Consider the following 16,593-nt stretch of genomic DNA (forward strand, 5'->3'; position numbering starts at 1 on the left):
GGGAGTTCAACTCCCGTGAAGTTGCAGGCCAAATTTCCCAGCGAGCTACTCGCTGCGGATTTTACCCTGCAGCTCTACGGGAGTTGAATTCCCATGGAGTTTAATGAGTGTAATAAATTTCACGGGAGTTCAACTCCCGTGAAGTTTAAAAACATACTAAACTTCACGGGAGTTGAACTCCCGTGAAGTTTCGGAAGGTTTTTTAGAAAAACCGACCTGGTTTCAGCGACAGTGCTGAAACCAGGTCGGTTTCTCTAAATAAATCTGAAACGGGTCGTTTTTTGCAAATAAAACATCAAATGGGTTGGTTTTGAAAATTTGTCCTGTTTTCATATCGTCGGTGAGATTCCTCTCACCACTCTCTTTGTCTCTCTTCCCCTCATATCATCGTCATCATCATCGTTAGCCATGATCCCAGCTTCGCCGTCCTCTTCAACGCTGTCTCCACTAGCTCCGCCGTTCACAGTCGATCGCCTCAACATCAGCAGCCACCGCCCCCAGCCCTATGCTTACCCTCCTCCGTCGCCATCGGTTCCTGAATTCAACGTTAACGAATTTTCGCCGGAAAAATCCGCAGGAGAGAGCGCATCTTGGATGGATCCTTCTCTCTCCTTCAACGTTTCGCCATTCTCTGCAGGTATTCTAGCTCGATGCCGATGTTTTTGGTCGGGAATTGGGTGTTTTTGTGTTCACTGTTGCATCTGATGAATTTAGGCTTCAGAATCTTTGAGATCCGTTGGAATTTGTGATTTTTTTACTATAAACCTTTGGTGCGCACTAAATTTGTGTTTGGTGGTAGAAATATCATTAATTGCTTCATTTCTGTATCGTTGTAGTAGAGGAGAGTGATTGGAAATGGGTTGATATTAATGTGAAATTTTCGGTACAAGTCTAAATGATGGATTTGTCAATAGAACCCCTAAAGGAGAGGCGATCATATTCCGATATCATCATTTACGGTTAGATTAAAGGAGCTTGGTTTGATTTGGGGCTGGGGTTTGCTATTATACTTCAGTTTGTAAAACAATCTACTTGAGTTTGCCACATCAAATAACAGGATATGCTGTTTGGATAAGCCTAAGATCCTGTAGTCTCCTTCAGACGCCAAAACAGTGGACCGTGAAATGCTTTAGCAATTACCCTTAATCAACACTATCTTCTTGCTTTCTTCTATCAAAGGGCTGCTTTACCCCTTAATCACCTTAGAGTCTGAGTCTGCATGTTCAAAGAGATTTAACCATTGTTTTAGTTAAGAGTATCAAGCATATTAGGTTTCTCAGGGGAAAAAAAATCTAAGATAATTGGGAAGTGCATGTAATTGTAGCTGACATATACTCCAAAGTTGAATAGGACATCAACAAGGTAGGTGATCATTTCAGATGTATTGCAGAATGCAAACAACGAGACGGTTGATGGCAAGCACAAGACGATATGCAACAACAAACAGAAGAAGATGTTAAGCAAAGAGGAGGAATGGTGTAATTTAAGATTAGCGGATCCTATTTAAAAATATGTCAAATGTCATAGTCAGGTTTTATTTGTAAATTTTTTATTGGATAAAGTAGTTAGTTGAGATTTTATAGGGGATAAGATCGAGTTGTTACCATCGTAGTAGTTATTATTCATGTTGAAAGTAACCAGATGAGGTTCATGTGAAAAGTAACCAGATGAGGTGATGAAGCTGTTTCGCTTTCTAATTTTCAAGACTTATCTTGAAATGTTTTGTTACGTATGTTTATCCTAACTGTTTCATATTGTAAAATATATTTAAAGGCTAAGGGGGTATTTGAAAATCTGAAAGTGGATCTTAATTGAAAGTCTGCATATGTGATAGTGCATCCACCCAGTTCTGGTTGCAAAAAGAAATTATTCTAGAAAGTAGAAAAGTAAAGTTGATATGATCAAATTATTTTATTTATTTAAATCAAGTTCACTTCAATAATATATTAATAATTAAATATATTAATTAGCAACGGTCCCATTTCCCCTCATTCAGGCGACTTCGACACTTTTATAGGGAAAATGAATCAAGGGTTACATCTATTATGCACTTTTCTTTACATTCCAATTACATTTTCAAATACCAATGAAACAAAAACCTGAAGTAGCTAGAAGTGAGTTCACTTCCACACTTTCAGCTTCACTTTCATGCAAACAAATACCCCGTAAATGGCAGCAAATAAAGTAGAGTATGAGAATATCCAGCTTGGTTTTCATGCAAACAAACACCTTCTAAAGAATATGAGACTGAGTTGAGGTAGTATGTATAGTCAACACTTTATTATTTTTGTTTACTGGAGGAGGGGTGAGGTTGAGGTAGAGACTTGGCATCTACTGGAGTAATTTGGATGCCTGTTGGGATCTAATAATGGATGTCGCTTCTTACTTGGGATTTATTGATTGAGAGGAATACTTCCTATTGGGAAATAATTTTAGATCATCTAATTTGCTGTTTCACTTTGTTAAACCTGATCCTTATAGTTGAGCGAATGTTAGCTGTGGTAGGAATGACTTGAATGTGAATCCTTCCAATGGGTATTTAGTGACAGAGCATATATTTTGAAGACCCAGCTTGTTGAAGTGATCTACATTAATTGGAGCGATCAAATACCTGAAGTTTAGATAGTCTTGAGCTTTCTTCTCCATCAATTGAGTATCCACAAAAAGGATGTCGTTAAGTAGCAGGTTGGTTAGGCATTCAGTTTGAAGCATACAATTTGAAAGCTCAAATCTTGGATGATGATGTGAACACTTATTTTATTAGAGTATCTTCATGGGTTTGAATATTCCAGACGATAGAACTAAACAACTTGCACATTTCTGACAGTGTGGTTACTTCTTAAACTAGACACGAGTTTTATACCAGGACATGGACACACCAATTATCAAATATAGACAGAAGAATGCTACTATTAACAGTATGTCTATTTCTTAGAAATATGCGTACATTTGACTCATATAAATACATGTATTGAGTTCTTATTCATATAAGAACCTAATTATTAAACTGATCTCTCCAATAATTAATTTGTGTAGAAAGAGGGCTTCCATATTTCATATGTTAAATTGTTAAGGTGATTAGCAATTTACATTTTTGAGTATAGGATATCAAGGGAAATTGTGGTTGACATAACTCCTTTTGGTTGGGAAAGTGCCCTACAGCGGGTAACATGCTTTGTTAATCTTGTTATTTTCATGTAAGGAATTAAGCAATGGCACCAAGAACAGCCTTTGAGTAGTAGACTAAGCCTACATTGAAACTGAGGAATTTTTTGTAAGCAGGGAATCTTCTCTTAATTGAATGGTTCCAGAATACTCATGTCCTCTGAAAGTTAATTCATCAAATTTTCCTTTTTGTTATTTGCAGGAGGCGCTTCTGAAAGTTTTATGACATATGGTGATGCTTATGGCGCTTGGCATGGAAAGCATGTTGATTCCTCGGAAAGACCAGTTCACATTGGAGCAGATTCCTCAGTTCGGCAAGATGAGCGCCCAGCAATTTACCAGGATAAGGCTACGGACTCATGCAACAATGGATCGGCCTCTTTTCAGTTTTCCAAACCCAATGTTTTCGTGGATGAATGTGATGCCTCAAATTCAAACTCTTATGATAGATATATAACGCAGCTTGTTTCATGCTCTACAGCTCCCATAATTTATTATCCACCAAAAACATGTTCGTCGTCTGCCAAAGATCTTACTCCAGCTAATGAGACTAATGCTTTGATGTATTTTGTGCCAAGAAATTGGTATTCTACTACTCAGCATGGCAATCTGTTGTATAATGTTGATGACAGTTATGTAGACCATATGCTTGGCAACAAGAAGGTGCCTGGCATTGATCAATATTCTGATGGTAAAGAAAGTGATGCAAACAGCATTGTAGTAGATAGCAACATGAAAGGAAACAATAGACTGACAAATTTCTCAATAGGTACATCATGCTCTACTTTAGGAAAAGAAGTAACAACTGCAAATCCCAAGGTTTATTCACCCAAGATGACACATGGATTCGAAACTAAGCAATTAAATTTTACAGAGTCAATTGTCTCTTCATCCAGGCCTAATAGCTCCTTGAGGATTTCTTCAGAGGCACTTGATCAACCTCATCTTTCTGTGGATTCACCATGTTGGAAAGGAGCTGCCGCGTCTCAGTATCTGTTTGGTGTTGGCGATGGAATGATAGACTCTCATCTTAAAGTGAATGAATTAAAAGGTTCTGATGATTTGAACCAAGCACAAAAGTGCATTCCAGTCAGTGGTCAATGCTTGAGAACCTCAAATTATGAGGAAAAAGATGGTCTCTTTTGCTATGGCGACATGAAGGGTTCTTTACCTGTTATTGGGAATTTCTCTCCGCATATTAGTGTGTGTGCAACAGATGAGATATTATATGACTTCAATGCAAAAGGATCAGAATGTGCACAAATTGGAGAGGAATGGAGATGTGTTCCTAGCGCTATTAAGGAGAAAAGTGATGGAGTAAAATATTCAGAAGAGGATTCTGAACGAGTGAATGGGAATGTGAAGGAGTTAGGTCAAGTAAGGACAGTCATTTTTTCAGCTGATCGACCTTCATTAGAGGGTGAAGGTGCTGCTGCTGCTGAGACAGGTCTTACTAATGGTGCTCAAGATAAGTTGCCCGATGTAAATCTTGATTCTCAGAAACATATCCAGAAATGTTCAACCATAGGAAATGATGTGAAACTCCTCCTTCAGTCAATGCATAGTTTATCTGAAGTGCTTTTGTCCTCGTACAGTGGTGTTATTGAATGGAAGGGAGGTGATCATAAGCTTGTGCAGCTAATAATTGACAATCTTGAAACTTTCGCCAGCAGGAACACAAAGGTACATTATCTAAAAGTTTAACCTGACATGATGCTACTTTATATGCGTATTGATTTTCGACATTGGTTTGCTTCTTCTAGTTATCTTATAACTTGCTTGTTCATCTTCAAGGAAAGCTATGAGTCCTAGATATAAGTTGTCAGAATCTTTCATGAAGATTATAACAATAATTATTGTTATTGTGAAACCCTAGAGAGATTATTAGCTCTCTCTTGTATGTTATTAATAGTGTGTTGGGAAACAAAGGAGTTTGTTGCCAACCAATGTGGGACCAAACAATAAGGAATAAATAACTCCTTCAACACTCCGCCTCAAGCTGAGCATACATACATACATGCCCAACTTGTTACAAATAAAATTCACTCGTGTTCTTCCAAGAGCTTTTGTGAGAATGTCTACAAGTTGATGTTCTGATGGTATGTGCTTGAATGACTCCCTTCTACATCATCTCACGAATCAAGTGACAATTAATTTTTATGTATTTTGTCTTCTCATGAACACTAGATTCTCAGCTATGTGAATGATGACCTTGTTATCTTCATACAAGCTCATAGGACACTCCGGAGGATAACCAATCTCTGTTAATATACCTCTAACCCAGATTAGCTTGTAAGTCAAATTCATCATGACTCGATACTCAGACTCAACTGTAGATCAAGAGACTACACTCTGTTTCTTACTCTTTCATGATATTAGATTTCCTCTAATGAACACACAATACCCAACAGTTGATCGTCTGTCCTCAGGAGATCCTGTCCAATCTGCATCTGAGAGTCTTGCAACTCTCGTGTGACCAATATCTAAATAGAGTACTCCATTTCATGGCATTTTCTTGAGATACCTAAGAATCCTCTTCACAGTTTCCAATGAGGTTTACTAAGTGCCAAGAGAGACTAACTAAACTAACAGAAAATGCAATATCTAGCATCGTGACTGTTATGTAGTTCAATTTTCCTACAAGAAAGGATTTAAATGTCGGATGTCGTGTTCATATCTGATGGCTAAAATTCATGTCGGATAGCGAAAATCGGGGATATGTCGGGGGACATGAAAAAAATATCGGATTGTCATATCGAATTGTGACATATGTGTAATATAAATATCATAAATAAAATTTAAATAGACTTAAAAAGTTCTATTGTCTAAACATATAAAAGAGTAAATAACTTATGATGCTTAGTGTTGATGTTGAAGGAAAGAGATGAGAAATCTGATATTAGTAGTTAAGAAGAGAGAAGATCGCCCGATATTGATGTCGAAGGAATAACTCGGAGAAGAGACCGATGAGATGTCGAAGGAGAGAGAAGATGAGCGACGAATATTACTTTGGTCTTTTTTTTATTTTCCTTAACTTATCGATTTTTATCTTTGGAAGTAATATTAAGACAATCAAGAATTTAAACTCAAACCTGATTAGACAAACATAACAAAAAAAATAAAAAAAATAAGCTAATTTTTCAGACTGAAAAATCGGTCGATATAACCGACATATCACCCGACATATCCGCCCGACATATCCCCCGATATATCCGATATAAACCCTAAAAACGCAATACGTATTGAAAAGCTCCATATCATGTCTGTTGACCCCTAAATCCGACATGTCTGATATGTCGACCGATATTTAAAACATTACCTACAAGACGTCTGTATTGTTGTATCCTCCGGTAACTCCCCCTGAATTGGTAATAGTTTGACATTGTCATCCATAGGTGAGTCAATGTCCTTGCTTTTTGACATCCTAATATTTAGCAACATATCAAGTACATATTTTCTCCGTGATAATAGAATTTCCTTCTTCGATCTAGCCATTTCGATGCCCAAAAAATATTTCAAGGATCTAAGGTCCTTGGCTTAAAATCATTGTTGTATATACTTCTTCAAATGACTAATGCCCCTGTGCATCGCCGCCTGTGATTACAATGTCATCAACATATACAACTAAGAGGATCCTCTTTCTACCATGAAATCTCCAGAAAACCGAGTAATCTTTCTGAGCTCGATGAAGACCAAAGGTTTGGACAACTGTAGCAAAACGTCCGAACCAAGCTCTCAAAGATTACTTAAAGCTATAGAGGGATTTTTTTCAACCTGCAAACCTTACCACACTCCCCCCCCCCAACGTCCGAACCAAGCTCTCAAAGATTACTTAAAGCTATAGAGGGATTTTTTTCAACCTGCAAACCTTACCACCCCCCCCCCCCCCGAGTAACTAAACCTAGTGGTTGCTCCATATAAACCTTCTCATCAAGAATATCATTAATTAATGCATTCTTAAAGTCCAACTAACATAGTGGCCAATGATAGCTAGTAGCAAGCGAAATAAGAATAAAGATAGATGTCGTCTTAGCTACAAGAGAAGGTATCGATATAATTAAGGCTATAGATCTGAGAATATCTCTTCACAACTATTCGAGCTATGAGGCGAGCTAGAGAGTCATCTGGGTTTACTTTGATAGTATAAACCCATTTGCAGCCAACCGCTTTTTTCGTTGGCGGTAGTGAATCAAGATCCCAAGTCTCATTTTGGTCTAAGACTGTCATCTCTTCTTACATTACCGCCATCCAATCTGAGTTAGATAGAGCTTCTGACAAATTCTTGGGAACTGGTGAGAATTCAAAGAAGATATGAAAGAATAATATGATGAAGATAATGAAGAGTAAACATAGTGTGTAAGAGAATATCGAGAACAAGATCTCATACTTTTTTAGTGGGCAATGAAAAGATCATCAATATGCTGAGCATTTGGCTGTATGGTCACATTTTGGCATGCTAGTATATTAGGCTCTTGGGTGGATTTGGATAATAGCTCAGGTTGCGATGTAGTACATCTTGTATAAATATGAACTGGTTCCACAAACTTGAATGGTAGATTGGTTTGTATAGCAGTCTTCGGAGGAACATTGGCAATAGTTTACTGAATAATAAAATAGTTATAAGCATCGAGGGTCTAAGGATTTATTAGTGTTATAAATAGCGTCGCTAATAGCGTTAGCTGCCATTTCGGTAATGATATCGCCCAATAGCGGTGACATATTACGGAATATGCGCTTTTCACTCGCAAATACAGCCAATAGCGTGTCATAGCGGTGAATAGCGAGCAATTGTGGGTAAAATCCGCTTTTTAACCGCTATTAAAAGTCGTTTTATGTTTTTTAATTAAACTTGACAGACACCAGCAACACCCGATGTTCATGATTTTTCTCTCTTGAGTCTCCCCTTCGCGATCCAACTTTAAAAAACCCTAGCCCTTAAAAAGGTTGCTACCTCCCACCGCATCCCATCACTTCTTGCGAGTTTCGGCATCTCCCTGTTGCCTCCCACAGCCTTAGCAGTTGGTACCTCCCTTAGCACATCCTCTCACCGCCACAACACCTCTCACCTCCTCTCGTTGTAATCTCCTATTGTCATCCTCTCAACGCTCACCTCATCTTCTTGAAGACGATGACTCTTCGACTCCTCCGGTCCTCTTTAATATTATGTGGTAGTTACATGTCTATTTCACGCTTAGGATCTCTTTAATTATCAAATATGCATTTTTAGATTTTCTAAAATTTTCTTTTATTTTTTTTAAATATTTGTACATATTTAAATTAGACCATTTTTTGACTTTGTGCTTTGTGTCGCTATTTTGTCGCAATAGTCTTAATTAACCTTAGTTGTGCCTCACTACAAGTGATAACTTGGGATTTATCAAAGACAATATGTCCTGGTTTGTTCTTAGAGAATGTAACATCGGCTGAAACAATATACTGATTCAAGGAGGGGCAATAACATCTGCACCATTTGAGTCATAGAATATCTAAGAAGAATACCCGTAAGAGATTGCGAATCTAATTTCGTCCATTGAGGTCTATGATTGTGAATAAACTATAGAGACCCAAAGATCTTAGTAGCTAAATAGGAAACATCTTCAGCTAGATATAAAACAGAGATTTTAGTTTTGTTCTGTAAGACATAAGGGCAATCTATTGATCAGATAGTAGTCTGTCAAAATAGCATCCCTTCAAAAATATTTTAGGACTTGACGCTTAAATAACAAGGCCCTAGCAATTTCTAGCAAGTATCTGTTCTTGCGCTCAAGCAATGTTTTAAATATCGGTTATCGGGAATTTATCGGATGATCTAAATTCTTATCGGATAGCAGAAATCAGGGATATATCGGGGATAAGTAGTATTTATTAGAGTGATATACTGGATGATGTATATATATAATATAATAACTAAAAGAATATAATCTAATAATACTTAATGAAATATAAACATACCAAAATGTAAATAATCATATTTAGAATTACTGAGATTCTTCACAAGAATCACATCAAGTCTCACAAGTAGATGATATCTGTTCAAAGAACAATAAAAATCAACTTAAAAAAACAAAAAACAGTTAGGATCTGTGATCCTCTAAATTCTCACAAGTAGATAATATTTGTTCAAAGAACAACAAAAATCAACTTTAAAAAAACAGAAAACAGTCGCCTGAGACGAAGGCGAGAGAGAAGAAATGAACCTCAATCTAGCAGTTCGAAGGCGATAAGAGATGATACCTGTTTGACAGTTCGAGTCAAGGTTGCTGATAGCGGATCGCGTCGCGGCGAGGTACCGCTAAGGCTATATCGGGCTATTGCAGCGAAATCACGGCAAATAGCGCACAGTCAAATAGCGGTTAAATTTAAATATAATTAAATATCCTAAATAATAAGAAAATTCATAAAAAATCTAAAAATTCAATTAGTTGTAAATTTCTTGTATATCCTAAATAATAAGAAAATTCATAAAAAATCTAAAAATTCAATTAGTTGTAAATTTCTTGTATTATCAGTAAATAACAATTAATTCATAAAAAATCTAAAAATTCAATTAGTTGTAAATTTCTTGTATTATCAGTAAATAACAATTAGTAGGTTTGTTGTATGAATGAAACTATAAAAAAATTCAAGAAATACAGCATCATAATATGTGTGATAGCGAGTTTAGCCGCTTTTAACCCGCTAAAATCTGTTTTTACGCGCTATTCGAATGAATAGCGGATTTTCCCGCTTAAGCCAGCCGCGAAACCCCTACGCGTAGCGCTGAAGGACCGCGACCGCTATTCGCGCTACTATAGCCCCGTTATTGGCCGCTATTTACAAAACTGGTTCGAGTAAATCCCGCTGGAGTTCGAAGACGAGGCGAGCGAGGTTCACGGAGATTCACGAAGACGAGGCGATCGCACGAGGTTTACGAAGTCGAGGCGAGCGACGATGTTCACGGAGGGCAGATGAGCGACGAACTTTAGGGTTTGAAGGTTAGAGTTTGAAGTTCACGAAGGCTTAGCGACGAAGAGGCACGGAGAACAACAGCCAGAGACGAAGTTTAGGGTTTGAAGGTCTGGATTCACGAAGGTTAGGGTTTAAGGTTTTATTTTATTGTGAAAACAGGTTGGGTCGGGTTTAATATCTCAACAATCTAACTCAAATGACCAAGCTGATAAACCCGATAATTTTAGCCTCTGTTATCAGCTAATAATTGCCTTTATCGGTGATATATCGCCGATAAACTCTCCAAAACGATAATTGTTTACAAAACCAACTTATCCTAGTGGAAATCTCCCAAATCTGATAAATCGACGATAATATCGGATTATCGGTCGATATTTAAAACAGTGCGCTCAAGTACCCTATTTTGTTGGGGTGTGTAAGTACAAGACAATTAATGTGAAATTTTATTTTCTTCCAAATATTTTATAAAAGAGCTATCAAAATAGTCCTTAGCGTTATCTGTTTTTAAAGTTTTAATAATATTATGAAATTGATTTTTAATCTTAGCACATCAAACTTTAAAACATAGAATACTTCAGAACGAATTTTCAACAAGTAAATCCACTTAGAAAAGTCATCCGCAAAACTTACAAAATATTAGAAATCGAGTTTGGATGGAATAGAACAAGGACCGCATATGTATGAATGAACTAATTCAAATTGATTACTACCCCTCTTATTGACGCAACACGAGTAAGACACCCGTTAGTGTTTTATGAGTTGACATAACTCACAATCTAAGAACTTGACATGACTCAAATATAAGATCAAAGTTTAAGAATCGAAAGAGGGGGATGACCAAACCGACAATGTGCATCAAAGGTTGATGTGGAGCTGATAGAGTCCAGCTCATACAAGTCGTTCCGCTCATGTCCAGTGCTAATCGTCTTCCTCATCCCAAATGCCTAAAACATACAGTGTGTAGGAAACAATATTAACGTGCAATTTAATGCTTTAGTAATCTTACTGACGGATAAAAGATTAAATGGAAAACGAGGAAGATATAGCACATATAACAATGAAATAGTATTAATGTTGGTAGATCCAACATTTTTCACAGGTGTAGTGGATCCATCAACCATACTATTGAAGAAAAAGAGGTGGTAGATGTGCAGGAGAATAATATACCTCTATTCTCAGTCATATGATTACTTGTTTCTAAATCTATAACCTAAGTACGGGATGATGACAATGTAAGGCAGGTAGTGGATTTACCTAACTGGGCAAGTGTAGGTGTAGCAGGAGAGGTTTATGTCTTCTTAAATTGCTGGAATATCTGGAGCTGAAATTGCTCAAGCTGACGACGGATGTCATCAGTTATGGAACTCTCATGTGTAGCCACATGTGCACTCCAATGTTGTTTTCCATGTAGCTGAAGATAATGAAATTTTATGTGACCCGACTCCTTACAATAATGACAATGGATAGAGGAACTAGATAAACCCTTCCCTACAACTCTTCGTGAACTATCACCTCATCCCCTACATGCTCCAGTGTCCTTTACGTTCACCAAAGCGGCCTCCACCACGACCACCGCCTCGACAGGTCGACTGTCTACTTAGGTGAGAGCAGACCTACCGACAGACTTTGCTACGATTCTTATTAGCACTGCCTGCACTACTAATCTCAAGAAGTGATATGTCTGCTAAAGGGCGTATAACAAAGCTTCTAATAACATGTGGTCGTGCTAAATTATAAGTATGTGGATGAGAATCAAGAAAGGTGAATACTATATGTTGATCCCATCGATCCTGCATCTTTTGAACATCCCCCGTAATGGGGAAAATCTTTCTCATCTCCTCTGTGAGGCGATTGAAGTTGCAACAATGTTTAAAAGTCTGACTCTGCTTGTCCATCTTGCGCCAAAATAATTTCTGAATGACATCATATGCCCGATTAACATGCCCACGACCTGGGTACAATTGCTTCATAAACTTCCACACTTGTTTCACTGTATTGCAGTGAATTGCTAGCTGAAAGATTGGTGGTTTCATGCTGTTCTAAATTTGATGAAGTAGATCAGTGTCATCCTATTTCTAGAAGGCAGTAATTGGTACGAGGGGTCTGTAAGATGATGATCTTTTCCTCAACCTGAAATATAAACTTGAACAAGTTGATTCGAAAGTTGGTAATTGGACCCATTCAAGTTCTGGTCTGTGATTAGCTAGAGGCACCTCCGTGTTGGTCTTCATTTTAACTCTTGTCCACCGAAATATCAAAGTCACCGAAGGATGCCATTAACACAGCAAATAAAATCCTTCAACTAGTAATCTCCTGACAAATAACTATTAATGTCACCCAACGACAAATCAATCTCCAATAATCAAATTATCAATATGTAATCACCCAGACAACAAGCAATCAATCCATAAATAAAACCATCCTAAAAACCATCCTACAAGGTTGGTTTCTTTAAGAATAAAAAAAATGACCTATCGCTTATCTCAAAGAGATTTTTAACGACCGATCGTTAAGATGATGCTAAATAGTTAGCATGATTGAGTTGGTTAAACCAAATGATTAGCTTAATATCTATGAAGATCTGATTAGTTAAGTCAAATAATTAGCTTAAGATCTATGAATATCTAGTTGGTTAAGCCAATTGACGAGTAAGATTTGGTTCGAACAAATAGTATCGCGTATGAACAGTGTCTACAATGAACAGTAGCCTACAGACCAACACCCCGTGATGAACAGTACCTTTATGTGGTTGGAGTGGTGGCGACTAGGGTTGGCGGCTGAGGGCGGAGGGTTAGGGTTTGATGATGGTGGGTGGCAGCTAGGGCTTGAGAGGGGTAGAAAGTGACAGCCAGGTTTTGGGAGGGTGACGGCTAGGATTTGAGAGGGGGAGAAGGTGACAGTTAGGGTTTGAGAGGGTGGCGGCTAGTGTTTAGAAAATTAGAGAGAGGAGAGAGATGGTGGCTCTGATACCATGTTATTGTGAAACCCTAGAAAGATTATTAGCTCTCTCTTGGATGTTATTAATAGTGTTGGGAAACAAAAGAGTTTGTTCCTAATCAATGCGGAACTAAAAAAATAAGGAATAAACAATCTTTCAACACTTATTTTGATGGAAACAGAACTTGTTAAGTACTTTTGAGGGAAATAGAACTTTGTTATATCATGAAAAGGCTAGACATGAAGGTAAATGATAAAGATGGAGCATCGATCATGTTGTCTTATGCATTATTCTTTTATGTTTTAGAAATGTATGCCACACTTCCTTACCTTTCTCCTTCTTAAGCTCTGTAATTATTTAGAGCCTGAAGTTCAGGGAAAGAACTTGGAAAATAAGTCCTTCTGGTGGGGAAAGAAATCCAGATTTTCTATTTGTTTTGGTTTATAGAAAACTATGAGTAGATGCTAAAAGCTTGAAACACAAACGTGTAGGTAAACATTTTCCGAAAGTGGAGTTCTTTCTTGATTTGTAACTTTTTTAGCTACTGAATCCTCTGGCAAAAATGGTACATGAAACCCGAACTTTACTTTTTTCTGGGTCTGTTCATTTTACTTTGCATTCACTTCATGAACACTGTTATCGTCGAGACCATATAGATAAGGTTAAATAAGTAACATCCATTCATTTATATATAATAATCTGAATAGCAGTCTAGATAATTCTACTGTCCATTGAGTGGGTGACTTCAATGGATCTGACTTAAATTACTTTGACACTGATATATAAATGTACATTATTATCAATATGAGAAGGGTTCTATACTTGCTCATCTTCACTCTTACATCAATCTGATAGATTGCTCTTTGTTTTATCATTTGTCAGATAACCTTGTCCTCTGGGGTTTAACGTAATTTATATGCAAAGCAATTTCTTCAAAATACCCATTATGTGGAAACCTAATATATATCTATTTGATAATACACGAAATCACAGCCTAGATCTGCCAAACTTTTTAGGTCTGGCATTCCATTCAATTTCTATTAATAACAAATACATCCAAAAACAATAAGACTCCTAAATCTGATTAGTTTTTTCTTGTTCTATGTAACAACTGAATGGCACATGGCTTTATTTCCCATGGCCCCGTCAACCTATGTTGCACGGATACGGATACGGGACACGGATACGACACGGACACGGATACGGGATATGGCAAAATCCAAAAAAATAGGATACGGGGATACGGTGAGGAATTTTTTTTTTCAAATTATTATTATATATAGAAAATTTTATAAATTCAACTAACAATCTAAATTATGAATCTATCACAAAATAACAAATTTGTAAACAAAAAGGAATTGGAGTACATACTCATTCTATCACAAAATAACAAGTTTGTAAACAAAAAGAAATTAGAGTACATATTCTACTCATTCCATCACAAAATAATAAGTTTGTAAACAAAAAATACATGTCAATGAAATTCATTTGTGTAATGTTAACAATTCATTTGTGTTAAGAAACTGAAATTGAAATTAAAAAATATTCATATGAATTAAAACTGAAATTAAAACTAAAATTGAAAAAGATAAATTACCAAAAGAAGAATAGGATTTCAGCAGTATCACGAAGCTGCATAAATAAAAAAAGTTAGTTTTCTCAAAAAAATAAAAATAAACATAAGAGATGAAGAGATCGACGGGAGATTGAGAGAGACTGAGAGAGAAAGCGATTAAGAAAGAGAATAAGAGAGACTGAGAGAGAGACTCGGGAGAGATCAACAGAGAGGGAGAGACGAAGCGTCGAGAGAGAGAGAGAGAGACTGACCTGTGACTTTGAGGACGAGCGTCGAGCGTGGAGGACGAGAAGATCTTCGTCGAGCGTCGATCGCGAGGTCGAGGACTCGGAGACTTCGTCGAGCGTTGATCGTCGAGGTCGAGGACTCGAAGACTTCGTCGAGCGTCGAGGTCGAGGAGATTAGGGTTTGGGTTGAGGTCGAGCGAAGTTTAGGGTTTGGGTCGAGGTCGAGCGACGAGGACGCGGGATTGGGTCGAGGTCGAGCGACGAGGACTCGGGATTGAGTCGACGTCGAGCGACGAGGATGCGGGATTGAGTCGAGGTCGAGCGACGAGGACGAGGGAGCAAAGAGACCTCAGATTTGTGGTGGCGTCGGCTTCAGGTAAGTGAATGTTAGGGTTTTGTTTTGGGGGATTGGGTTTGGGTTTCGGGTTTAATTTTTTTCATCCGTTTATTTTTTTTTCTTTGCACAGCCGTATCCCAGACGTGTCCCAATGGATGTTTGACCGTGTCCCCCTATGTTGACCATTGACCCGTGTCGGGCACGGGTGCGGGGCCTCTGGGGGTGAATCCGTGCTTCATAGCCGTCAACTTCTCTTTTTTGGCTAACATAGGAGGAAAATCAAAAGGGGAAAAATAGAGCAAAGCAAACAATGACTAAGATCACACCCATACGTGATCGAGTTCCTGAATCATTCCAACAGATATGTCTACTCTATTCTCTTTCTTTGTCGGTACCTTTGCTTGCATTTACTATCTGCTTCTGGGGAACCCCACATGTGCACCTCACCTTTGCATTTACTGGGTCTTTGGATTCTACACATCAAACTAGTCACCTTTGTTCTTTGGGTTTGTTGGGCTTTAGAGACTGTTCTCTTGGCATTGTAATGGTTCAGGATAGTCTCTTTCTTCTGCTTTGGTGGGATCAAATAGGAAAATCCTGGAGGTCGTTCTCTGTGATTTGGTGTTCGCATTATGAATTCAATCAATGTGGTATGAGATGACGAAGGTATATTGTGTTAATTGGAGGTTTAGTCATTGTATGGCTTTAAGAATACTCACAAACTTAGTTTAATGCTAATACCCTCTTCCTAATCACAAAGAACAACATCCGAAGCAAAAATTACGAAATAAAGGATATGTCTGAAACAAAAATATTAACAATTATCCGTCATTGGTTCATTAGTTCTAGACACTCATGTCACATTCAATACATGAACAACTATCTTTCTTTACTTGGAATTGGATTGGAGGGATCAGCCTTCATCAGACAAAGGAGAGAAATGTTGATCCTTACTGGGTCTTGACAAACAAAAAACATTGTTGTTGTTCGTAGTAATTTAAAATACCGGTTAGTTATATAAAAGACTATTTGAAATCAAATAACTAAAAATAATATTAGTAAATAAAAAGAAATGGTTATTACCGGTCGATATCAGCCTTTGAAGCCTAGCATTCTCCTGTGGCACACTGGACTCGAGGCTCAACTTTGGTCGGCCTATAGATGTTGCTCCATACTGCTGTCAGAACTGATATACTGACCAATATATCCCAAGCATTGATAAAAGAGTTTGCTTATGATTTGAGAAAGTTTGTTGCTTTTTTTCCAAGAAAAAGGTAATAGAATAACCTTGAATACTAAACTTTCTTGTTGAATTCTTTTGTTTAATACCTTGCTGCAAAGTCGATTCACATTTTTAACCCTTGCACGCTATTCACATGCCTTTTGTTTGGTCATGTATAAC

General features: G+C 37.6%; 1 protein-coding gene across 3 annotated transcripts in view; it reads left to right on the forward strand.

The window, feature by feature from the left end:
- LOC109837734 overlaps positions 320-16,593 on the forward strand; it is a 34,325-nt gene continuing 18,051 nt past the window's right edge. For all 3 annotated transcript variants that reach the window (XM_020406078.1, XM_020406079.1, XM_020406080.1), the window contains exons 1-2: positions 320-637; positions 3,368-4,848. In XM_020406078.1, the coding sequence (XP_020261667.1) occupies positions 409-637; positions 3,368-4,848 (1,710 nt within the window). In that variant the 5' untranslated portion in view covers positions 320-408. The remainder of the gene's footprint in view (positions 638-3,367; positions 4,849-16,593) is intronic.

This window comes from Asparagus officinalis, chromosome 4, assembly GCF_001876935.1.
Source record: "Asparagus officinalis chromosome 4, Aspof.V1, whole genome shotgun sequence".
Lineage (NCBI taxonomy): Eukaryota > Viridiplantae > Streptophyta > Magnoliopsida > Asparagales > Asparagaceae > Asparagus > Asparagus officinalis.